The 16,871-nt window shown below is 36.4% G+C and overlaps 1 protein-coding gene across 12 annotated transcripts in view; it reads left to right on the top strand.

Annotated features, from left to right (window-relative positions):
* KDM6A (lysine demethylase 6A) overlaps positions 1 to 16,871 on the top strand; it is a 148,727-nt gene that overhangs the window by 40,427 nt on the left and 91,429 nt on the right. For all 12 annotated transcript variants that reach the window (XR_005256741.1, XR_005256739.1, XM_038135371.1 and 9 more), the window contains exon 4: positions 5,345 to 5,394. Coding sequence is in view for 10 of the 12 variants with exons in the window: in XM_038135371.1 (XP_037991299.1) it covers positions 5,345 to 5,394 (50 nt within the window). In the remaining 2 variants the exon portion in view is untranslated. The remainder of the gene's footprint in view (positions 1 to 5,344; positions 5,395 to 16,871) is intronic.

Raw genomic sequence — 16,871 nt, 5'->3', positions numbered from 1 at the left:
GTGTTTAATGAAGATTTATATTTTTCCTGGAAGCAGTCTAATTGAAATCAAGAGCTCTTTCCAAGCTTCCCTTGTGCAGTTCTTCAGCTGATTTTCTATTTTACTTTTAGTTTCATATCAGACAAGCACTAAGAAATATTAGTGCTTGTTTAAAAATTAAATTAAAAATAATTGTGTTTAAGAAAACACAGACTGTTTTACGCAGACTAATACAGAACTTTGGTTTGTATTAACGTTTTCTTTTCAGGATATGTAGCCAAATTAAAGCTTGCTGTTTCTAAGTTCAGTTAGCCAAAAATTTGTGTTAGTCACATTTAGCCTTGCAAGGTGCCACTAGATGGTGTTAGTATGTAGTTCACTTTCTTCTTTCTCAAGCACTAAAATACTCCAACTGCTCCATGTTTGTATCACTTTGAAGGCCTCTTAAGTTTTAAGGTGTCATAAAGTAGGTTTATTAGAGCAGATCATAAAAGCCGTCCTCTGACTGCACGATTTGTGATGAAATGTGCTAAAGGTGACAAGTGGGTGGTTGTCACTCAGTCTAGACATTTTTCCTCCCCACTGTCACCTTCCTTGTTTGTTTAGGTCAAGCATGTAAATTCTGGATACAAAGAGAGATTGTCTTCTACTGAAACGAAGTTTTGCCAACATCCTATGAAATTAGGTGGATGAAAAAAAAAATAAACCCTGAAATCATATACATGGTAATTAAATCAAATTTGTTTTTTCATTCTCTATATGATACCAAGGAATCTTAAACAGGGAGGAATAAAGAACAAGTGTTATCCATGTCCTGCTTCTGACATGGCCTTTGGCCCTATCATAGTGGGATAGGAAGGCAAACTCTTAGAGGGCACATAATAAAGTTTGTCAGGGCTGAAGTAACCATACATATTGCAAAGTGGATAGTTCTGGGTGACTAAAAACCTGTAAGGGGAAACCAGTAAACTCCCAGTGTGTGAACTCATTGAGGGTCAGCTCTGCACGAGGTGCCTGAGGTTTACAGACAGATTCTGAAGAGAGCCTGAGCTCAGGAGGATTCTCACTGTTCAGTGGCTGCAGTTCTTTTAGAAAGGTGGTGTTTTGCTTTTCAGAGCTATTTCAGGTAAACATTTTATTTTCATCAAGCAATTTAGCTGATGGTGATTGACTTGAAAAGCTGTGTTTAGCTTTGGGGTATACATGTCCTCTCCTGTGGGGAGGATCGTAAATGCTGGATCTGCCACTCACGGGGTTTTCAGGAACATGATCACAAGGATTACCTGTTAGGAAAATGATATACATGGCCAGCTTTTCGAGAGAGGTGTTCATAGCGAGAGCATCAACTGATAGAGTAGGAAATTAAATAAAGGACTGAAGGAGGGAAATAGGTAACTGAACACTTCTGTTAGTAATTGTTAAGTTTTGTTTTGGGTGTCTGCATGTGGTCTGTCACTTTTGTGCTTTTAAGAGCTTTCTGTGGTTGACTACAAAAAGTAGTTGAGAGGCAAGAGGCATTGTCCTGCTGTTGATACTCTGTCCTGTTCTTTGAGTCCAGACTTGCATTTTCTGGATGTTTGTGCGTGTTTCACATGCAGGGAAAAAAGAAGTCTTATGTCCTTTATTGTCTTTATACAATTCCATATGTGTAAGAATTTCAGTGGCAAAGTTTTAAATTGTGAAAGCTCAATAGTAAGTTCCTAATCAAAAGATTGTCTGCAGAATCCTGCTGTGCCTAAGAGTGATTTCAAAGCACTCATTTTATAATGTTTAAGACAGACATCATAACTGAAATGGGATAATTCACTTGAATCTGTAAAAATGAGAGTTGACCCTGTACTGAAAGAGGGGCAGTAGTTGATAGAATCTTTTTGTGACAAAAATTGTCTCACTTTGGAATGACCAGTCTTGGATGAAAAGTAAAGGTGCAAAATGATATTTCAGCCTTTAGTGTTGGGATTTTTTTTTGTTGTTCATTTTTGTTTGTTCTTGGTTTTGTTTCTTTTTAATACTGCTAATGTGCTGCATGACCCAAGTAACTGGGATTTTTTGCTTTTTAATAAACCAGGGAATATCATCCTACAGTCAGAATCATAACACTGATAAAACACACCCTCTGTTACAGATCGGGACTTGTGTTAAATTCTTGGGGCTCTGCAGATTCAGTTGCTCTTTTCTTTCTTATTTTAGTATAAAGTTTGTATTTTGAGGGATTTGCACTTTTTTCCTGTAGATACAAAGTTAATTTAAAGGAGAAGTTGACTGTAGCTCCGCAGTACACATTTTAGATAAGGTACGAATTTCTACACCATAAAATTTAGAATAAATGTATGCTTACTGGTGACTCACTCAGGGTCTGTGAAATATGATAGGGTTCAAAATTTATGGTTCATGTTTTCCTTTATATCTAGGTTGGTTCAGTTTTTCAGAAGTCTTGCTTTCATAATTTGATTTCTGGCATCTTATATGCAAGATTCTTCTTAGGGATGTGCCTGATCAGGGATACTTCATGTGGGCTCTGGCAAAAAACATTTTCTTGAATCCTTTTTTTCCATTTTTCTGTTCCTTTAATCCTTTTCAGCAGAACTTGGGAGTTCATGGAGCAGATATTTAATGTAGTTGTGCAAGGGGCTGAAATCAGATTTCAGAGGTAACTAACTGTAAGTTGAGCACTTGATAATATTGAAATTATGCATAGTAACACTCAGGAGTTGTCTGACATTCCTGAGGAGGAAAGGGACATTTAGCTCTGGCTTAATGGAACCCTCCATGATTCATCCTTTTTTAGAAGAACTCTGAGAATTTTAGCATTTCATGTGCAAGAAGTAGAAAGGGAATACTGTTAGCCTAGAACACGCTGGATTCCTGGGTGTTTCTGAAGCCACCAGGAGGATTAGGCACTTCAGACACTGAGGAGGACTGGCGTGTCCTCTCTGTTCCTCTGGAAGAGAAATGCAGCTCCTTAGAATGGAGGTGTTATCTTCTTATTATGTAAATATAAATAGACTTCAGCAGTCCACGCTTCCCATGTGCTTGTTTTTAATTGTAACTGAGCTTGGCACATTAAATGATCACTTCAGCTGTTCCTGTGGGAAGTTGCTGAACTTTATTGAAGAATGGAAGAGTTAGAAAAGAAAATCACAGCCCAACATCCTTTTTTTTAAAAGAAAACTGGTAGAATGTCAAGGAGCAAAAGACTCCTTTCTGTAATAACTTCCCTCCATGTTAAATGGAGGTGTTGAGATTTTTCAGGGCAAGTTTCTTCTTGCTTTCTCTTTTCCTATTCTTTCTCTTTAAGATATTCTGTTTATTTATGTAATTTTTTAATACTGTTGACATTTTATAAACTTGCTAGCAGTGCCTTAACTGCTAATAGGTAAGCATATTGCACCTCTCCTTTTTAATGGATATGCTCATGTGGGTACCTCCTGTATTTTTTAACAGTTACAGTGAAAATGTTCTCCCTTTTATTTTTCCAGTATAAATCCTTAGCATTGTATTTGGTGTTCTTTTCATCTTTTTATCAATATCCTCTGTATAGTTGACTGCAGTAGTTGCTTTAAAAAAAAAAAAAAGTTTTCATGAAGTTCTCAGTTTCTTCAGTCTTGCATAATATGGTACTGTTGACCTGAGCATTTGAAATATCCTTTAACCCTTAAAACTGGGATATGTTCTGCTTGAGTAAAAGGAAAAGAACTCCTTTTATTTGTGATGTGGTGCATTACAAAACTGTTTCATAGAGCATGTGCACGTTCCTCTTGGGCAAAGTGAAGTCATTACCGTGTTCAGAAGATAATTATTCCTTTTTATTGAAAATTTATGAATGATATCTGGGAGAAGTTGAATCTAGAAGGACCTTTGGGGGGGGAGTAGGATGTTATTTCGTCTTATTTTGAAAATCCTTTTAAACATAATTACAGAATATGACTAAAATATGCTTAGTTTCAACATTCTTCAACTTATATTGGTAGACTGAAGTAATATTCTTCACATTGTACCAGCTTGGTTTTTTTGGGGGGGGAGGGGAGTGGTTGGAGGAGGAATTGTGTTCTTAAATTGTGAGAGACTTAGATTAGATTTTAAAGTGATTTTCTTTGTCTGAGTTGCATTGTTTTAAATACGTTGCATGTTAATAATGTGTGGTCGATGAGTCTTCTTCTAAGTTCATTTTTCTAGTCTGGGCATCTAAATAAACCACAGGTTAGAACATCAAAATTAGAAATTGGCCTCACGGGCATTTTGGTGGCGAGGGGCACCTCATGGGCATGGATCAGCATGTGTCTGTTTACAGATAAAGACAGAGGAGTGCAGAGGTTCTGCGTCTTTACCATGATGTGTAGGTTCTTATTTCACAAGAACTTCGGTCAAGTTACAAAAATGAATATTCAAGACAGGCATTGAAGGGTGATAACGTTTATGGACATGATTTATCCATGGTGCTTGCAAGAAATGAAGCCGCACCTAAAGTGCACGTTGTTCTTGTGTCCTAATCTGTTGAGGATTTTTTATGGTTTTCCAAAGCTGGAGTTGTCTTCTTCTGTTGTTTGGTTTCCACACATTGTGTATTTTCAATTCTTTAATCTTAGGGAGCAAACACTTGAAAAATCAGAATCTTGGTGTTACTGCAGTGACTCTTTACTTCAAATGCTTCATTTTTGATGGTTGCCCGTGCTCTGTTCTTAGAAAAAAGCAAAGCCTGATTGTGTTCTAGTCCGAGGTGGCCCCTTAGCCCAAGGGCAAGATGAATCAACCAGAATTTTTCCTTTAGTGAGGAAGAGGGATGCAGGAGTAGTGATTGGAGAAATTGGTTGCCAAGTAGAGCTAATATTCTGTTGAACAGAGCTTTCTTAGCACTGATTTCCAGGTTAGTCTTGGCCGTGGCTGTGGAATAAAATGTAAGCTTTTATTTTTTTTCTGCTTGCTTTTGTTTCTCAGAATGAAAGGCCATGTGAAATTGATTTCTCTTTGTATGTCCCTCCTCACCAGTTCTTCAGAAATTACAGGGCATCAGGGAGTGTGGTAAATGAGCTACATGATTAAATTTTTAAATCTCAGAACAGCTTTGTCCGGGATAAAAATCCCGAAATTTCAAATTATTTCTTTGTTATAGGTTTTCTTTAAAATATTGCTTGATTTACATTTGTAAGATTAATAATAAATATACTTCTGGGTTGACATTTCATAAAACAAAATTATAATCTTAAGGAATGCATTGCCCACAACAGTGTACTTACCATGGCAGTGTTACTTTTATTAAACCATTTATCATTTTAATGTTGTGTATTCTGACTCTTAAGGATTTTTATCTTTTTCTTCAAATAAAATGAAACAAAACAAATTGAACATTCATTTTTCTTCCCTACAGCATTATCTGCATACCAGAGGTACTACAGTTTACAATCTGACTACTGGAAGGTCTGTATATGCTCTTTTTTTTTTTTTTTTTAAATTTTAAAATGTGTTGCTGTAACTGTTCAAATTTTTGAATTAGAGTCTGTCCGATATAAGTTTGGATTATCTACCTGCAATGACTTTTTGGCATATTAATTGAGTCTGAATGCAAATGTTCACCTATATGTGCAATTCAATATAAATTTCAGTGTAAGTAAGTCTAGAAGTCGTGCATTGAAAATGCAGCTCAATTAAGCTGACAGGTTTTAAATAATTTTTGTTACCATCATCATCCATTACTTCAGGGTTTTTTTTATGTAGCACAGATATTTGGGTGTGTGTATGGAGAGCAGCAGAGCCACTTGAAAGCTGCTGTGCAGGCATTGGACCGGGAATAGGAAAAATGTTCTCAGGTTGCTTTTTGTTTCCACAGACACCAAATTTTTTAAAGTCCTTTTCAGTATTTTAAATAACACTTTTACGTCAGATAGGAGCAGATCCTATTAGTGTAGCTGTCTTGTGTGTAAGGAGAGGTATTGTGTCTGTAAGTGGAGGTATCATGACTTCAGATGAATAAAATTGAAAAAATTCTTACAATGGCTTTGTCAGAAGTTGTCAGCACTGGTATATTGTCACATGAAATAATTTGAAGCTCCTGGTTGAGAGAGGTGCAGGAAAGCATGGAAGACATTACGTACTTGTGTGGTCTTCAGCAGCTGTTTTCCTTAGAAGTGTGGATAAATGCATATTTCGGATAGGGAGGGCTCATGGAGAGCTCTTGGTGCCACATAGAGATGGTATCAGAGAAGCAACATTTTGCGTGTTCTTTGCATTTATAGGGACTGTAATAATGCTCTGAAAAATACTGTGGCAGCTTCTCCCATTTGGGCACAGGATGAGGAGAAAGGCAGGGTAAATTAAGGGTGGAAGAGTGAACTAGAGTAAGTGTTTTATAGCAGATAAAGGAGAGCTCCGGTTGGACGATGCTAGGGACATTTTTGGTATTGTCTGGTAAAGCCCCTGCTACAGCAGGAGTTGTGCAAGTGCCATATTTCACTGAGCCATTTTGGAATTGAAGGAGTTTTTCCAGAAGTAACCCCTGCAGTTTTAAAATTACAACAATAAAAATATTAATGTATTCTTCTTACGTGCTCCTGGAGAGCTGCTTTAAAGATTGCTGTAAATAAGTGTTGAAATCAATAAATTAATTAAAAATCAATTGTAATAGTTTCTGTTATTTGTACTTTTTCACGTTGAGCATGTCAAAATAGTTTATGACTGGAATTATTTTTTCTGGTTTTTATTCCAATGGCTCATTATTAAAATAAGTGGTAGGTGATTATTTAGTTATTTCCCCTGCATTTTCAGAGTTCAAGGTGGAATGTAAGTGATTATATGTATTTCTATAGGTATAGGTTGTTTTCAGTGTGGCTCAGAATATTATCTGCAGTTAAAATAAATGTAAACTCTGACTTTTTCAGTTTCATCTGAAGAGCATTAATGGCAATAAAATTTCTGTTTGTATACAATGTGTGATATTTTAACATCCCTGTTTCTTGTATGTATCTCCAGAATTTTACCATGCAGAGGTTATTTTGAACAGTTCCAGTTACAAACATGAGGGCATTGTTTACAGTTGACAAAAGAGCATTTTGAGTTCTCCAAATTCAAAATCCAACCCAAGAAGAAGAAGAAACCAAAAAGCAGTAATTTTTCTTCAGGTTGACTTCCCCTGGGAAGGATCTCATTGTGAGCTTCCCTAAAAATGTGTAGCCCAAAGTGGTTCTTTTCCTATAATCTTGGGAGATTTTGTTAATTTTGCTATTCATGGAAAAGAGCCTGAAAAAGTCCAAAACCATTTTTCAGCTAATAACTTCTTTACTGAAAGTGGTAAAAATCACAGGTGGATCATATTTCATCTTATTAATGGATGATGAAGCTTTTCTGGAGTTTGCAGTGGGAAGCTGCCTGGATTGGGTCCAGAGAAAGACCTTCCATCCTCCCTCCAACTGAGAGGATTTATTGTTTCTTGCTATCCTTAATGCCCTGTATCTGTAAGAAACCATTTAGTCAGGAATAGCAAGTTTATGGTGTATTTTTGGTCACACTTTTATGCTGTTTTCTTCTACTTTGTGATTTTCTTTTTTTCCAAAGAGATACAGATGGCAAAAAACTCAGTCAAATTTCCTTATTTTATTGGAATTTTTAAAAAGTTTTTTTTCTGTTTTTAGTTTTTACAGGGCTGGATGTCATCAATTAAGTTGTTGGAATTTGTGATAGTAAAGGAAGGAAGAGAGAGAAGGGTGTGAAGAAAGGGTGGTATTTGTGAGCTGTGAGGGGAGCTGCCTTCAGAGATCTGGCAAACTGGAGAGTGCTGAATCACATGAAGGTTATTATATAAGGCAGGGCTGAAGTCAGACAGGAGCAGCCTTATAAACGTGGGCATTTTATCTGAAATTATAAACTGCCGTGCAGTGCAAATTTCTGTGGTTGAAATAAGTCTTCTCTATGTGTGCTCTGTTTTTAAAGAGGGAACTTACAGAAGAATTGTGAGAGTTTTCAGGTTGCTTTGGGTGTAGTTTGGCCTCCTTTTTAAAAGTATTTTTGCTCTCTGCTACGTTGGATTTTTAGAGTTGCATGGAGTTGGTAATTGAGTGTTATTTTCATGCATTGTTCATTTCATGATATACACTCTATATTTCCTTTCATGAAAAAAAAAGCATTTTACATTTTTTTGTTTCCCCATAGATTTTTCTGATGGTCTGAATTGTCATAGATTTTTCTGATGGTCTGGTCTGAAACAACCAGGTTGTTTTCTGTCAGAATTTGATGCATGGGTTGTTCTGTTGCTATTACAGTAAGCATTGTGTTGATCATATGGAACAAAAAGAGATGGAAAAAAACACTTTATAAAATATATTCTGGATATATACTCTAGTGACAGGAGTGAAGGTGAAAGGTTAGAAAGATGCTGTATTTTGCCATTTACCAGATCAATACTCCCTCTGTGCTGATGAGATATTATTTCCTTTCAAAGAACTATTTGTATGGATAGTTCTGAAGGTGCTGGTTTGCACTATGCCACATATTCCTAAGTAGACCATTTTTTGCTGTAATCTTTGGGTACTCGCAGATCAGTGTAAAATGTCCTGCAAAATAATTGAGTTTCTGCAATTTTTGACTACAAAGGCATGTGCTACCTCAACTCAGCATTTTAAAAAAATGGACTTGAAATTATTTGACTTGAAATATCTCAACTTGCATAAAAGCCGATCTGACTTTCATTCTTGCATTCAGGTAGTTCTCTCAATGTTTCTTATGTGCCTTTGCTAAAATAAATCTCCCTTCTGTGCAATGTACTTCATTCTGATTTCCTTTTAAAACTCCCCTGTGTCAACGTGTTGGGGGAGGTGAGGAGGACTGTGGGGGATGAACGGATACAAAGGGCAGTTCAGGAGAGGGAGACAACAGCTAGAACTGCAATTTGTAGATGTTGATGCTCCTGGGAAAATAAAGATATCAAGTGTAAATGTCTGCCATGATTATCAGTTTTGACATATTCTGAGGAGGCAGGATTAGAAGCTCAGCAAAGGAGTAAGATATTCCTGGTTTTATCCAAACATGATGGCAGATATCTGGCACCTGTAGGAAGTTATTTTAATCATCTTGTGGTTGTATTGTGATGGACTTGATCATACTGAACTCTTTTATATAATACCTGAGTTTTGGTAGGGCTGTCCTAGAGAAATTCCATCGCATGAGTGAATTGAGTGTAAGTGTATAAAACATCTGAATCTGTTGCACTGACATAGTTGTCCAGGGCAGGAGAGACCCAAAAACCCTATTCCACACATTTGGGGCTCCAAGAGGCATCCCTAGAGCAATTCATGGGAGAGTTCCTAAGAGAAGAGCCTGGTTATCCAGTATTTAGATTAGATCTCTGCTTAGACATGGCATAGCTTAGACATGCTGCTGCAGCCCTTGTCTGGTTTGATAATCTTGATTAAAGGTTTGTGACCTTTGTAGGCAGGTGAGTGCTCACAAATTGTCAGTTAGGAATCGTGTGCCTGCAGTTGTAGCAGCACAGTTTGAATAAATGAAACCTTTTGGTACAGCTATGTTAGGGAGCAGAAAATTCCTTTATGCTGATTCTCTGGAGTGTTTGAACATCTGTTGTGGACATCTCTCTGCTTGGGGAATGAACGTGAGGATTTCTAGACACAAATCCAGGGGATTGTGGGCAAGTTATGAAGAACATGGCAACAGCACTGCTGAAATCCATTCTTCTGATGATTCATCAAAGAGTAGCATCCTGCTGGTTTAAGTATTTTTTATTTTTAAAAAAGTGTGTTTTATCAGAGTGACAGAGAGTGTGCAGGTACTTGAACATTTCTATTCACATGTGAATAAATTGAAGGATTGACAAGGCACAGAATTTAGAAATGCATCTTAAAATGTTGGACCTTCCTGTGAAAATTACTTACTTCTTTTTCAAGGTAGGCTTTACTTTGGAATAGGATGCTAGACCTTGGATTGAGGGTGCCTGAGAAAGAAAAGAGAACTCAATTTATTCAGCTGCACTCAAGTGTAGTATCTCTTTATCAAGCAGTGCTTGGAGTGGATCAGTCAGGAAGTCTGAATGTTCCTTGAAATGTTTAAGGAACACTTAATTAGTGAGTTATATCCTCCAACATGAATTCAGATATAGAATTCTTGTTAGCTGTTGACTTTTGTTGGAAAGTTGCCTGGAAGGAAAGTAAATCTGTCAGGAACTCGTTATCATTTTATGAAAATGGCCTTAATCACCCTTCTCTTTAATAAAGATTTCATTTATGTGGACAAGGTGAAAACATCAAAGAGGTTTGGTAAACCCCAGGAAGGTTTTTCAAAGACCTAATTCTGTGTTACAGTGGATTTTAAAAACATCTGATTGCAAATGTGGTGCAAACTGAATTTACAGTTGCAAGGCTCTACTGTAGAACACTGAATGGTTGTGTTAAGAAAAAATAGAGAAATTGAAGAGGGGGAAGTAAATCCCATAATTTTGCAGCAAGGTGAGGTGTTAGTTTAGTTCTGGAAAGCACCTGTTTGGTACTCCCCTGCCTATGTTTACTGGACAGTAGAATAAATTACTGTCTAAACTTTCATCTTTTTTCATATTTATTTCTTAAATTATTCTTGAAAATAAAATTCTGGCTATATATATACAAATGGGAGCGTTTCCCCTCACTTTTCTGAGATAATCTTTATAAAACAGAGAAGAATCCAAAACTGTACAGAGAAAAAACCTCCAAAAACCAAACCAGAAAAACAAACAAAAAAAACCAAACCAAAATCCCCCGACCTGAAATTCTCTTCAGAAAGCCAAATGCCAAAGGAAAATTCAGTTGTGTATGTGGGTGCTAATCATGGAACAGGGATGTGATCTCAGTCTGTGCTGTTGTTAGTTTGTGGCAGAAAGCAATTTTATAACACTCCTTTTTATGTTGATCTGAAGTGTATTTGAGTGCCAGGTAATATTTTAAAATGCTGTTCTATAATTAGAGCTATGTAGAAATTTCTCAAGCTTATGGCTAAAACCCTTGTAATTAGTAGAAAGGCTTTTTTGTTCCAAAGAGCTAAAGTAACTAAAGACCATGGATGTTAGTTTTTAAGTGTGACCTGTTGCTTCTTTTAATTGTTTTTTTATGCAGCTTTTTTTTATCCTTCTACTTTTTTCCATTTTGTTTGGTGAAATGGATTTTTTTTGGTATGCTTCCTTAATGCTATAAAATAGGAAAATAATTTAAAAAAGCATTATTCTTAAATTTTGCCTGTTTTGCTGTCTCTTTTTCTCCAGACTGTAAGTCTGTTTCTTCCTTTATAAACAGTTGGACAAAAAGCAATTACTAGACATACTGATAACAGCAAATAAGAGAACATTTTGCACCTTGGAGATCCTTTAGAAGACAGCAATTTTCCACTTCATTGGCTCACAACTGTTTTATTTTCTGCAGTAAACTCAAAAACCCAAGTCGTTTTTTAAACATAATTCATCAAAAATTTCATTATTTTTTAATTAGATATAAATGCTTGGATTAATTGAAAAAGTGCAGTTGTGTAGGATCAGTAGAAATTGCTGGAACAAAAGTTGGAGAAGTAGGATGATTTGTTAACACTGCTTTATATTCAAGCCCTGAGGTTTTTGAAATTTTTTTTTTAAAGAGAAGGGTGATTCTGTATAAAGAGATAAATTTCCCCTTAAGGGTCCTCAGAGAACAACATTTTACAATTATACAAAAAGGCTTTAATATAAGTTATTGCCCCATAGCAACACATGGTACCTACAGAAAAAGGAAAAAGAAACAGTCTGTTTGATCAGAGGATGCTTAATCAGAGAAATGTTGAGAAAAACTGATCCGGAAAGCAAGTTTCAAAAATTCTCACTGAAGCTGAAGTTTGCTGAGATGAAGATACTGCAAAAGGAGCTGGGAGATACAGCAGTGACCTACAGATGGGTACGTTAAAAACCTGCAATTCAGGGTGTATTTGCAAGTCAAAATGACAGGGTAGGAATAGAATAAATAGAGGAAATGGAGATTCAGAAAGTGAAAAATAAAATCAGGAATTAAATAAATATTCAGTGTCTCTGCAAAGCATGGAGATTTATTAATAATACCTTCTATAGGCTCTTTAATTCTGCCTGACAATATAATGGTTGTCAGTGAAGCACATGGGATTCTGTACCACCCCTCACTTTTGACTGAAACAAGTTTTTGGATTGCAGTCCTTTCACTTGAAGGATGTTGGTGAAGACGTTGTAGTTACGTTCTGAGAAGGTATAAAATACAACAGAAAAATAACACTTCAAGACTTCTGCTGTAGACTGAGAGAGACAAACATGATGACATTATGTGTTATGGAAAAGAAAATGAAAAACAGAGATAATTTTGCCCTAATTTTTAGATACTGATGAGAGTGGGTCAACATAATGGAGATAGAAAGCATTTTTATGGGATTTAATGGGGATAAGCATTTTCCAGGAGACTGTTGTGGAAAGCAGTCTGGGAATAGTCTGAGTCTGATACTGTGTGATAATACACGATGGGAAGTGATTGTGTCCATAAAAAGAAAAAAGGAGGGGGAAGGTTGAAGAGAGAAAAATCTGTAAGGCCAAGTGAGATTGAACAAATAATATGAGGAAGAGGAAAATGTGTCAAGAAGGAAGAACGGCAGGATGTGGGGGAAGGAAAATTCTGGCCTTGCTAAGAATTAGAATGAAAAGAAAATGAGAAAAGAAGACTCAAACTTTTTAGGGCTAACAGCATATGAGGAGAAGGGGGGAAGGTATATATAAAATAATACCAAGAGTGCATTGTGAGACATCTGAACTGAGGCTTTTGCCAACTTTTTCCCTAACTGTGAGCTCTGTGTCATAAATTCACCAGGCACGCTGGGAGAGATTACAAATTTAAAAAAAAAAAAATCCAAGGAAGATATTTAAGTATTCAGGTGAGGAGCCCAGTATCATTTTCTCTGTTTTGAGGAAGGAATAAGAAAGTAGAGTGTGAAGCACTGAGGATCATTCAGGGAGCTAAATAAACAGATAATAAAAATCAGGGATGTTTAGAGTGGAGCAAAAGTAACAGGGCTTCAGCTGGTAAAACTGAGCTTTGTGCCCTGACCTTGCTGGAGAGCCCCTGGCAAGGGGAGGAGTGACTTAAGATGGCCAAGACTCTGCTCTCAGTAATGAAACAACAAAGATTTTTTTATGTATGTAGCTGTTACTGCTGATGGTGATAACTTAACAATTTACTGCCACAAAATAAAGGGGTTTACAGTTATAAAGGATGTAGCAAGTGCACAAAGTCTTTTACTGAAATGCTGATGGAAAATAGAAGAGAGCATATTTTCCATAATAATTAGATTTTGGGGATGCAGTGGATGAGAGCAGTTCTGGTGAAAACTTCACTTTGATCCTGAGATATACTGGCAAAACAAAAAGAGTGGGAGAAATGAAATGCAGCAGATACAGCATCATCATAGTAACAGATTCTTAAAGATTATTAATACATTTAGATCATGAGCTTGTCCCTTTAGTATGTCACGGTGGATAGAAATTGCATCTTAAAAGATATTGGAAAAGATAGAAAAGTTATTAAAAGATGAAGACCCAAGGAGTTTGAAGACTAAATTTGTGAATTGTGCACCTTATAATCTGTTTTCCCTATTGAAATGCTTGCTAGCTTTGGTAATACTGTAAATGGGAGTTATGTCAGCAATCTCATAGCTGTGATTAATCTGTGACATGAAAAAATTGGGATTTTTAAATCTAAACTGTGTTCATCCAGACTAGGATTCTATCTCTTAATGGTAGAAGGCATATGCCTTCAAAATACTTCAGAGAAATTTATTAATAAATAAAGGGAAATGCTGGAATGCTGGAAAGGTAATGAGATTGTATTGCCAATAACACTTGGTTGTCTGTAAATGCACAAAAAATAGAGCAGATTAATAACTGTATTTGGATTTAAGAGAAAGACATTTCAGTGTTGCATGCTAAAAATAAATGTGATTTCTTGAAAGTCAGTAAAGCAGACAAGTTGAAAGAACTTTTTTCTTTTTTTTTTTTTTATAAAACATGTTGGTAAATTAATGCCAGCAAGAAAGATTAGAAGGAAATGTGTTATTTCATGCTGTTTAATTAGAGGAAAGCACAACTCATCTCTTGTTTAGAAAAGAACATATGTTCATCCAGGTATTTCTTAAGGAGTGATGAATCTTAAGAGTCATAGATTAGGGTTTTGTGCATTGTGGGGGAGGTGTGGGTATGTGTGTGTCTGAAATTCTGTCCCTCTTGCAGCTAAAACACAAAATTCTTAGGTAGTCCCATCAAAATATGATAATTGTTAATACAGACAAATAATGCAGCATGTCCAGTTTTGGGTACAGGAAAACTGTACAAGGATCTAATAATGAACTCTAATGAACTCTTACTAGATGAATTATGTAATGAAATCATGACAAGAGGGTGTCTTTCCTCTCCTTGAAAGGTATCAAGACAAGGTGTAAAATCTCAAAAGAATATGACTGGCGGATTTAATAAATTTTGACATGTTGTCTTTGACCTCATAATAAATTTGATTAATTAGCTTTTTAAAATGTCTCTTTCTATTAAGTGTCATCACAAAAAATGAAGGAATCCCCCTCTGCACGTAAACCCCCTGCATCTATTTGCATCCCAGCAAGCTTTAGATGTTTTTAGGGAGCACTCAGGTTACTCTGTGTTTAGAAATATTTAGCATTTGTTCTAAATTAGAAAAAAGATATTATTTCAATGTCTGCAGTTCTGAGTTTTTTTTAGTGTGCACTCATTCATTAAGCTGCTCATCCCTTTTAATCAATGGATTTATAAGAACTCAGAATTTTGAAATATCTAATATACTGAAAATATTAAAGAGGAAGTAAATGTGTTTTGGGGAAAATTTCCTGGGGTCAGGAGGAGGAGGAGGCACGACAGAATCTCAGAGAGAACACTCTCCCCTCACCCGGGAAATGGCATTGGTTTCCAATGTTCATTACGTTTTCTAATGGGGACTTTGCCCTGGAAATTCAGCAGGAATGCTCCCCTTGTCCCTCTGTATGTGAGATATCTGTCTAGAAGCCCAAACGCTCTGGGGGAAGTAGTGCAAGTATCATCAGGATTGATGGAAAAATCTCATCAGAAAAGCTTTTTATTCACGTTGAATTCTCCTGCTGGAGAGGTTTCCTTTGTGCAGAATAAAAACTGTCATCATTCATGTGCTAGTATTTAGATTAATAGCATGCTTCCCTTCTTCAGCCCCTTGGATGAGGATTCAGGATGCTGAAATATTAGATGTGCTGAAGTGTGGCAGTGGAGAAACTCATCAGTTGGGAATGCTCGGAGAGAGGCGTTGGTAGTTGAGTAGAACATTCTGACTCCAACAGGGGATGCATCTCCAGCAGGCAGGAATAATACTTGAATGTTGCTAACATTGAATGACCAAATGCCTCTTTTTCTAAATCGAAACAATTATTTTGGAAATGCTTGTGATGCTTTTTCAAAAGCCTGTTGTTTGCAGAAGCCACAGTAATGGCACAGTGACTTGGTGCTCTGTATGATTGCTTGTTCCTTGCATGGAAAAGGTTAAAACCAAACCCATCACTCTGGTTTTCATATTTCTACTTTGTAGATTCCTGTTTGATCTATAACGTGATACAGTGTCTCATTAATGAATGGCTTTTCTTTAGGAAGGCTTCTTTTACATTTTAAGGTCCATTCTTTAAAAAGAGAAAATGTTTGCTGAGTTTCAGAAAAAAAGAATTGCTTTATTTTGCAGATTTTGTGTTTTTGAATTTGCTCTTTTTGGAACTGGCATCTCAGTTGGTTTTTTTTTAATACTCTTTCAAGCATATACCTAATTGAAGTGTTGAGCTTGCATCCTTCCCTCCTTTTCTGAAGGATGCAGATTCAGCTTCTTCCGTGTGGTGGGTGTGGGTGGGAGAGGAGTGGTGGAAGTGTGAGTGGATCTGGTGCAAATAGATGGAGAAGGCAGTGGGTGGGAGGATGGGGAGACAAAGAGCTTGGGGTCTCCTTAAAGACTCTGTGAGCAGCCTGTGTGAGGCAAATAAGTTCATGCTTTGAAGAAAAGGCAGACAATTCAAGATGGTTTTAGATTAGTGTTTGAGCATGATTGTGCTCTGAAATAAATGTGGCTATTTTTCCTTTTTTCTTCACTGTCTTTTTTTAAATTAAATTTTACTTAGTATTTTTCTTGCTGAAGCATTAATTTAGACCCTTCAGAATTCTCAGGGTCATCTGAAAAACAGCAATAAAGCTGTATTAGCAGACATCATAACTGATACATACACTAATGCTGTTTAACATGTTTTCTAAAAATACTCCAGGTCTTGTTTTTCTCTCTTCCCAAAGAATGTTGGGTTCCATTTCATTTATTTACCTGTTGAACTCTTGATTATTGTCAGGCACAGGTCTGTTGACAGGTATCTCAGTGATGGAATCACAATGTTAGAAACTTTTTCTGAAAACAAGCTGGAAAATCTGATTCCAGTCCTGGTAAACACTGTGGAAAGGGAAATAGGTTTCAGTCATATCTACAGTTTAGAAAGGAAAGAAGATGATAAGCTGATTATAATTCTGAAATATTTTTGTTAAAGCTAAGGGATGGAAACCCATAGAGGTGGCAGAGAAGGGGGAATGTCTTTACACAAGGCCATGCTGGTATTTTATGTGTTTTCTGTTCTGTTGTCAGCTGCTGTAGGAAATTCATGCCTGCTGCATCTTTCAGAAGGTTTTATATCACTGCTTGTATGGAAAGTTGCATTAGTTTTGCATAATGTTGCAGACTCACAGTTAAAATGGTTTCAAAAAGCAGAGGAACAATTTCAGGGAAGAAAAAATCCATTAAAAGCAGTTAAATACAATGACATTTTGTTTGGCTTTAGAAACCTTTGAAAATCTCCACAAATTACTGGAGGTT

Source organism: Motacilla alba, chromosome 1 (genome assembly GCF_015832195.1).
Source record: "Motacilla alba alba isolate MOTALB_02 chromosome 1, Motacilla_alba_V1.0_pri, whole genome shotgun sequence".
Taxonomy (NCBI): domain Eukaryota; kingdom Metazoa; phylum Chordata; class Aves; order Passeriformes; family Motacillidae; genus Motacilla; species Motacilla alba.
This window is presented reverse-complemented; position numbering and strand designations above follow the sequence as displayed.